Raw genomic sequence first — 10,019 nt, 5'->3', positions numbered from 1 at the left:
CTGTTTAAACTACGCCAGTTATCAATGTCCTTAGTACTTTCGAGAATGTCATGAACGCCTTATCTCCTTATTTCTACATCTACAATAAATTTGAAATCTTTAAAACAATCTATTAAAAAAAAATCATTTGTGTAAATATTATCATACAGAAAAAAACGAATAAGGTTTCAATCCTTAATAGGAATGGTTATAGTTACATCGATACCGTTCTTAAGAAAGATAAACAATTCAAGTTCCGCTTTCTCTTTTTCTCTCAACGGATCACATCCGGCTGGTTTGCTTGCTTCACGAAAAGCAAAATATGAGAATTGCTATCTCTCTCCCTCTCACTCTGGCATGAAACTAACTAACTAAATAGAAAGTTGTTTACTTAGTTTGTCCAATTTAACTTAAAAACGTAATTTTCTATTGTAGCTTTAATAAGCTTTATGAATCACGAAACCCAGCTGACTTTGACCAAAAACATTTTCTTAAACTTATCAGCTGCTTAAACAAAACAAAATATAACAAAGACTACTTGGAAATTGTAAGCTACAAAATTAAGATAGTCTATATCTATAAAACATTCGATAAATAGTTGATTATGACAGAGAAATAATAATAATGGTTGTGATCATTATTAATTTAATGTAAAAAAAAAAGTTAATAACTTTTTTGACGAAACTACCACTGCAGGGGGAGTGTCTCCGTTACTTGTTTTCAGCAACGTGGTTTATTCGCAGAAGCTCCTCTGAATTCTTTATAAAATATGCTGTTTCTTCACTCGTGAACTTGTTTTCGTGAGTACCATCATTTGTATGTATATGTAAGAACATAATTAAAGAAAAACAAACAAGCAAAAAGTAAGGCAGCTCATAAATAAACATACTTTTCGAATGCTAGATATTTTTTGTTTGACTCGCATTTCGAAATGGACAACGATGAACGAGCTGAAGAACTAGTTGCTATAAGCAGCATCTATGAAGAGGATATATTTCTACCTTCACTTGATGACTACGGTGGTCAGTTTGTTGCCAAATTGAAGCTACCTCAACCGTTCAGTGTCAAAATACAAAGCAGCGATAGTGATTCGGCATCGGCTAATATCACCGAAAAACTCAATCATATCAAACACTTGCCGCCTCTTGTTCTCAACTTTCAACTTCCTACAGGTTATCCTTCTCACCATGCACCTATCTTCACACTTTCCTGCAAGTGGCTTTCTAAGAGCCAACTCGATGTATTATGTAAGCGGCTTGACCAAGTCTATCAGGAAAATAATGGCATGGTAGTGTTATTTCTTTGGTTTGACGTTCTTGAAAATGAAACGTTCGATTTGCTCGGGTTAAAAGTTCCCTTAGATCTATCAAGCGTGGTAAGTAATTCGGTTGGTACTAAACATAGCGAAGATACAGACAGTCAGTTCGATCCTCGCGGAATACAAGACATAGCTTCTCAGGATTTATTGTTACCAACTATTCTTGATTACAACAACCAGGAAAATCAGAGACAATTTTCAAAAACTTTGTTTACTTGCAACATTTGCTTCTGTGATAAACTAGGTTCAAAGTGTATTAAGCTTGATGGCTGCGAACATGTTTTCTGCAAAGACTGTATGAAAGAATATTTTACTATCAATATAAAAGACGGAAATATTAATGGATTACAATGCCCAACGGACAAATGTGAATCTAAAATTCATCCATCTCAAGTTAAGTCACTTGTGGACCCCGATGTCTTCTCCAGATATGACTACCTACTCTTACAGTTAGGTCTTCAGACAATGACAGACTTAGTATACTGCCCTCGTCCAGCTTGTGGCCAGCCTGTCATTTTAGACCGTGGTTGTAATATAGGCAATTGCCCCAGTTGCAACCTGGTATTTTGTAGTCTCTGTAGGTTAACATACCATGGTTTATCTAACTGTAAAATGAAATCTGAGGATCGACAGAAGTTGAAAGATGAATATTTGAATGCTGATGCTGAAAACAAGCATATTTTGGAAAAACGTTTTGGCAAAAAACATTTACAGGATATTGTTGATGAGTCTTTCTCACAAGAATGGCTTGAGCAACACAGCAAGCAATGCCCTCATTGTAACACTCACATCCAGAAAATAGATGGTTGCAACAAGATGGTTTGCTCCAAATGCAATGCATTCTTTTGTTGGTTGTGCATGGAAACATTACCGAGGAATTCGCCTTACATACATTTCAGTTCGAGTGCCAGTCCATGCTTTAACCGGCTTTTTGAAGGAGTTGATATCGATGATGATTTCCACGATGTCGATTTTTTTCTGTGATAAGTTACTAAAGAAAAAGAAGAAATCAGAAAAAGAGGTTTTATTATATAAAAGTTTTGTTGATTTTGAAGTGATTATTATTGTTTTTAGTTAGTGGGTGGGAATATACAAAAGAGATTAACTTTCAAGGAGTCAGTCTTGTGTACTGGTTTCGATTCTATGTCGAAATAATATCACTTGTTGTATGTTACCAATACCATTATTAGTATTGTATTTCATTTTTGAAATGAAGAAGAAATATGTGTGTGAGGGATAACCATCATTTGATTTGGTTTCTTAAGGTTTGTAAAAGCTTGGTTCACCTCACTTGAAACCTCATTAAAAGGAGAATGAAGACAAGGATAAGACAAAATTATTACAAGGTCTTTAGTATATCAAAAGAAAACATTGGTCCATTTTATTTATGACATAGGTTATATTTCTTTTTAAGATGGATTTACACTAACATGTGAAAGGTAAAAGTAAAGCCTTCACAACTGTAAATGATATTAAATATTAAAAACACGAATTTGAAAAAGAAAAAAAAGCAACAGATCCACTGATATAAAAGTAGGGTTTATAATGTCTAATATCATTTACATTAATGTCTTAGCAGTTAATATATCCTTAACATATGTGCTTGTGGTTGAAGTTGTTTCACTTCAAATCCTTAATGCCTTGAGAAATGTCCTGCATGTCACACAATCAGAATTGTAGGATGAAGCAACCACTGTGCACATACAAACACATCCTAGAGTGCGAGCCTTTACTCAACATTGCTTTTCACACATCATGACCCACACTCAAGCTGTGTTCACTCTACCTCTTGTACCCTCTCAACAATCTTTTTTGAAGTTTTCATTCTTATCTTGACTTATTTAATTTAACTACTTCCCTTCTAATCATCATCCAGATTCTGTACTGAATATCTTCCACAAATCCTATCCCACAGTTGCACCACCCTAGAATCTACCTATTTGCTATTTATATTTTTATCTCCAAACTAAGTAACCTGCTACAATTCAAACTGTCAACCTTATGTGCACATATACCTGCATACTGGTTCAAGAAAGTCTTATATGCATGTCTTTTATCTCTTCTCTCTCTCTATATATGTATATGTTTTTGTGACTATATATGCTTGTGTGTGTGTGTATATATATATACAACAATGATTTTAGCACTTTGCTGACTGTATTACTCCCTCCAGCAATATTAAGTTGCATTGATGGTATCATGGACTGTATGGATCCATTGGACCCACATCAGAGCATGTTTTTACTTTTTCTGATATATATGAAGTTACCACAGTAAACTAAGGAAATCTGCTACTACCCTAGTCATGTAGTGTGTATTTCATTCTGTCACTGGCTGGGGATGATCTTTCAGGTACATGTCCCTTCTATGATGAGACATTCTCTGCTTCCCTCTACAAATCATCAATCACTGTTTTATTATCCTTTCTCAATCCAATGCCAGTGAGGTGGAACATTGTGGATCTAACTCCAAATCCATAACAGTCTACTGCAAGTACTGTGCACTATTATTCTTGCACATCATATACACTATCATCTTCAGCTGTTGGGTCTCACAGAAGTGTTGACGAATGATCATGACTTTTGGTGATTTGCTGTGCTTGCGAACCAAGTGAAATCATAGTGGTGGTCAGTGCCAGTGACACATAAAAAGCACTCACTACACTTTTGGAATGGTCGGCATTAGGAAGAGCATCCAGCTGTAGAAATCAAAGCATATCAGACTGGAGCCTGGAACTGGAACTGTACCAGTAAAACCATCTGACCCATGCCAGCTTACCAGTAAAACCATCTAACCCATGCCAGCATGGAAAACGGAGGCTAATTGATGTTGATGATGATGATGATACTAGAAATACTTACTTTTGTAAGTCCAGTCCATATTGCCTTCTTGTGACACACTCAACTTGGCAAAAGGACACCTCTTTTTTTTCAAATATGACCACTCCATGAAATCTGGGTGTTGTTTGGTTTTTAGAATGAGACCACAAGTGCCTCAACAAATCCATCTACACCTTCATCCTTTTCACCATTCAAAATTTTGTGTTTTGGCTTTCCTTTCCTCGTGATGTCATTTGTCGTCTTTCTAGTTGAAAACCACAAAGTGCACTTTGTCAGTTGTACTCACACTGATCATGCTGCAGTGCTGTTTTAACATATTTGTGAAAATGTTTAGGGCTTAGTTGTGCTGCAATTGTAAGACAATACTTGCGTATTGTCAAAATAATTCAAGCAAAATGTGTACCCTCTCCAGTTGTACCACTTCAGTCATGTAAAGTCTATTATGTACTGGCTTCTGAAGGAATTGCAATATGGCTGGCTTCAGTCTTCACAAGAAGTAATACTTGTTCTGTGGATGACATTTTTTTCTTGGTCATTTGGTCCTTGGGCTCATTGTGTCTTGTCAAACCATCCAATCCATGCCAGCATGGAACATGGACGTTAAATGATGATGTTGAGTAAATATATATTTTGCATGTGCATCAGATTACTATATATATATAAATTTACATGGGTTCATGGGTAATGTAATGGTGTAATGGTTATTAGCTGATAAAGTGTGTATAGAGGGAGTTGCACATGGAGAAACTGTCTAGCTGGAACTTGGAAATAATGTGAAGATGGACAGTGTAAGAAATTTTTGTTACTGAAGTGACATGTTGCATGCTAACGAGGAGAAACCTCACTGAAACTGAAGAGTAAGATGTACACAGCAGGTACATGAGTGAGATATAGGAAATGAATAAGAAGCAACAAATAAAGCTGGGAAGAATGGAAATGGGAATGATTTGGTGAGAAGAAAACAGAAAATGAATTACAAATAATTATTGGAATAGAGTCCATGATGGATAAGGTGAAGAGAAATGGGATGAGTTGGCTGAGGAAGGAAGAAGATGACTGGGTGATAGAAGAGATGGAAATGAATGTGGGGAAGACAGAAATATATGGCTAAAAATGATAGAGGAGAAAATGAATGCAAGGGTGTAGGTTATGGGGGATGTAGAGTACAGGGGTAAAATGAAAGAATCTCATGGAGCCTGCAAGGCTAACTCCTATTATAATGAAAAATGGCCTTAAAATTTATGTGTGTGTATGTATATATATAAAAGTGGACATAAAATGATTGTGTGTGTGTGTATGGACAGCTGGAAAATGTACTTTTATTTATTTTGTAAGCTACACATTTGTGTTATTCTATCAACGAAATCATGGTTGCAGAGTAAACTTGTCAACCACACAGCCATGCTATCCCTTTCTCTCATTGACTGTTATATGCTGTTTCGTTTTGTCCAAGCATACATACTCACATAAAGAGAAAGACAATGTTTTCCTTCTATCATTTTTATAATACTTCTGCTCCTTGTAAGGCGGCGAGCTGGCAGAAACGTTAGCACGCCGGGCGAAATGAGTAGCCGTATCTCGTCTGCTGTTACGTTCTGAGTTCAAATTCCGCCGAGGTTGACTTTGCTTTCATCCTTTCGGGGTCGATAAATGAAGTACCAGTTATACACTGGGGTCGATGTAATCGACTTAATCCGTTTGTCTGTCCTTGTTTGTCTCCTCTGTGTTTAGCCACTTGTGGGTAGTAAAGAAATATATAATACTTCTGCTCCTTTGAACAGATAAATCTCTCCTAAAATCCACTCAATGCCCTAATCTATCCTCCATTCATTATTTCTACTGTGTCTCACTTTATACAAAGCAGTGTGAAATCTGGAATTTGAGGAACTGGTGATAATTTGTATTAATAACAATTACTCCATAGCAAAATTTGTGGAAGAGTTCAGTCACTTCATCTGGCATGAGGAGCAAAAAATGTGACATTCTGGGCTCTTACTGGTTGTTTTTCTGAGAGTAAGGAAAAGAGAGAAAGTTGGTTGCACAATACATTTTGCTTAAGATTTCCTATTCAGAATTACAGCCCTTCTGGAACATTCTGATTTTGTTTGTTTTTGCAATTGCATTGATTTCACCAGTCTGGTAGGGATTGCAGATGTTGTGATAAATACTGCCATCTCTTCCATTGATATTGCTTTGAAGTCATGGTGATGCGGCTAATGAAACACTGTACTAGATTCATTATTGTATCTACTTTGGTGTCTGACTGTTCTTAGTCCAAGTCTAACTGGGACAGCTTTATTCATCATTCTTCCAGGATTGTCAATATAATTAACGTGTAATATATTGGTTTCAAATTTTGGGGAGGGGCAAGTCAATTATTTCAAGCCCAGTACTCTACTGGTACTTATTTTTTTATTAACCCTGAATGAATGAAAGACAAAGTTGACCTTGGTGAATTTGAACTCAGAACATAGATGAAATACCCCTAAGCATTTTGCCTGATGTGCTAACAATTTTGCCAGCTTGCCACCTTATTAACATGTAATATATATTGAGTGTGATTCTGTTGAGCATAGTTCCTCTATACATATTATTGACATTGCAACTTATCAAAAAAAGAAATTAATGGAATTTTAAAGCCATTGGAATACAAAATGGTTCCAGTTTCAACCGTTTTATTTCTTAATACCATAGACTGTATTTTTCTTTTACATTTGTGTGTAAAATTTTTATATTGATCTGCTCACTGGATCTTAGTGGAATGTTTTATTTTTTGCCCTTTTAATTAATCAAAGAGAGGGGATACTATAACCCATGGTGTTTGTAGTCTCTTTGAAACTGGAAAACTAATAATTCAGCTTGTATGACTTTAGATAAATATCTACATGTGATAAGATGGTTTGGAGAAAGGAATTCCACAGGATTGTAGTTCTGAGAAGGATTAAGATCTAAAGAGTGATGAGAGGAACAGAGATAGACCCATTTGGGTGAGATTAGCTGGAACTTGTATGCAGTTTGTTAGGTTAAAGGAGTACAGATTATTGTAGAGCAGGTAGAAAGAAAAGGCAGTATGTTTGAACTAATGTTATTTAGCAATCAACCAAATCACCATTTTTGAATGTCATCCAGCTTGTTTGTGTGAAAGAGAGAGAGAGAGTAGCAGAAGCATCATGTTGGTTGAACTTGAGCTTTATAGAATGTCAGTAACTGATCAAATGCTGAAGTATTTTCTTGTCCCATAGTCTCATTGTGGTGGTAATTTTCATAAACTAATACTTAATATCAAAACAAGGTGCTTCTGAAATGTGAACAAGACTTGGGCTACAAAAATATATTCATATTGAAGCTGTTCAGTGTCACAGCTCCATTAACTTATATAATACATTATAACTGAAAGGCTTCAATTTCCAGTAGTCAGAGTTACTAATTTCTGATCATCAGCTGGTAAACTGAGCCTTTTTTTTTTTTAAGATATCTACTGTCCGAATATTTTTTGAAATATGTAATGAAGAAGATGCTTATCCTTATGTTCTTCTGTTTAAAACCCTTTGTGAATGATACATGCAAAAATGACTGCTTCAAGCTCACACTTTTGATTTCATTTCTGATTCTTGTGGTAATGTTATTACAAACATCTTAAACTCCACACAAACAAAGTCATGAAATTGCATTGCTGTTTAACCCTTTAGCATTTAAACTGTCCATATCAGGCCCAAATATTCTGTTTTATGTTCAAACCAGTCAGATCTGGTTTCTCACACCTACCCTACATTTTAAAAATATACAATTATATCATCAAAATCTTCAAGCTATGAGATAATACACGATGTCAATAAATAAGCATTACATTTGTCAGAGTAATCAGAATGCTAGAGGGTTAAGCAATGTTCTAAAGTAATACTTAATGATTTTAAAAACAAGGAGTGTGTATGTGCTTAAGCAAAATTCAGTTGGGAGGTAAAAATATAAGTAAATGATGTAAAAATTTATGTTCAAAGCTATTTAATTATAAACATTCTCAGGTATTTCTTAAAAAATGCCATTGAGTTTGTGATGAGGACGAAAGAAAACTAACAATTCATTTGATACCATTTTTATTTAAAAGAAAATATAAAGTTCTCTTTACAAGAAACAGTAACAGCTAACAAGGTTGTCTACTGTATCAATCTATGTGATACAAGGAATGTTCAGCAAGGCATTTACATGTGTTTAATCTAAATAACTTCTTTTACCTTATACCTTTTCCTTGCTTTGTGCAGTAAACACAATCAATTGGCAAATTCCTACTCGTTTATCTCCCCTTTTGTTTAATCGAATTTTTCTTTCCTCAGATCATTTACCTGCAATGCTACTGCAAAATTCAGTGGGAATATAATAACAGAAGTAAATGATGAAAACATATATATTAAAGGAATAGAAAAATTTAAATGGCTAGAAATGAAAAAATAAATTTTAAGAATGGGTTGCCTTTTATTGAAAAATTTAATTTTTTTAACTCAACCAATTCTTCAAATTCATTTTTTTCTTTGTTAATCACACAAAATTTGCTTATTTAAAATGCCACCAATCAACAATAACTTCTACAGTAAAAAAAAACAAAACATTTCAATTCATATATTTTTCTTTCTAAAACATTGAATGTCCAGATAAGTAAATTGATAAAATATGAAATGAAACAAACAATTATTATCGTTATATTTTTTTCCAGTTATATAAAAAGAAATTTACTGCTCAATGTTGATAACATAAAACCTGATTGATTTTGTTTTAGCTCACATGAAAATATAATTTATTTAATTTTTTCTTGAAAAAGAAAGGTTTATTGATTGGAAAGACTTCCTGTTGTACTTCCCCACCATAAAATGTTTAAAAAAGATATTACACATGGTGGAAAATTGATTTCATACCATGTCTTATAATAATAGTGATGAGAAAGTAATAAAAATTAAAAATTTCTATTAAAAAAAACTTTGATTGTGTATTATGTATATTTATGTCCCAACTTGCCTAACATTGAGGCATAAATTGCCTAATTCTATGAAATTTGCCTAACCCTTGGGACGTGAATATACATAATACAGAAATGAAGTTTTTTTTAGTAAAAATTCCTAATTTTTATGACTCTCTCATCATTATTATTATAAGACATGGTAGGAAATCAATTTTCCATGTCTAATATTAAAAAAAAATTTTATGATGAGAGTACAAAAAGACATCTTTCCTGTTCATTCAATAACATAATTATATTTTGGGATGGTCATTTTTTTTTTCCTTTTGCTAAATAAACACATGCGCTACATATTCGTTCATCACTTCAGCTTCATTATTGTTCTTATTTTACTGTCCTTTGTCTAAAATATTTTGTCATGCAGGATGTGTGATGAAAGATTTCAGACAAAGGGAGACACGTGGGATGGAGAGTCATTGAAGAGGTTACAGGAGGTGTGATAAAAGATTTCTGACTAAAAGCACTAAAATAAGAAACAAAGGAGACTAGGATAAGAACAATAATGAAGCTGAAATGATGAACGAATGTGTAGCGAGTTTATTTGGCCAAGTGGAGGGGGTGGGGTAATGACCGTCCTGAAATATAACAATATCTGTTTCAACACAAGATTTCACATCAGGAATCTTGCAAAACAAATACATAAACGTAATTTAATAACTGAATCGGAAAAAAACCCATTATTTTTTGTGTTTTTTACTTTTGTTGTTTTATAAATCTATAAAAATAAATATTTACTGACTTGATCTATCTAAAGTTATTCTCTGGTTTATTTGTTAACAAAAGGAGTTCGATATATGGGAACAAGGGAAGTAACTCTTTATACTAATATGAATTAAGACTGGGCTATTTAATAATATGTTGTGGTGCACCTGAG

The 10,019-nt window shown here is 34.0% G+C and overlaps 1 protein-coding gene across 1 annotated transcript; it reads left to right on the top strand.

Moving 5' to 3' along the window:
- LOC115211027 (E3 ubiquitin-protein ligase RNF14-like) lies at positions 1–2,979 on the top strand. The gene has a single exon (XM_029779877.2). It carries the CDS (start codon positions 911–913, stop codon positions 2,279–2,281), a length of 1,371 nt encoding a protein of 456 aa, XP_029635737.1. The 5' UTR covers positions 1–910; the 3' UTR covers positions 2,282–2,979.
- The last annotated feature ends 7,040 nt before the right edge of the window (positions 2,980–10,019 follow it).

The sequence above is a fragment of the Octopus sinensis genome, linkage group LG4 (assembly GCF_006345805.1).
Source record: "Octopus sinensis linkage group LG4, ASM634580v1, whole genome shotgun sequence".
Lineage (NCBI taxonomy): Eukaryota > Metazoa > Mollusca > Cephalopoda > Octopoda > Octopodidae > Octopus > Octopus sinensis.
Note: the sequence above shows the minus strand (reverse complement) of the source record. Positions and strands in the feature narration are given on the sequence as shown.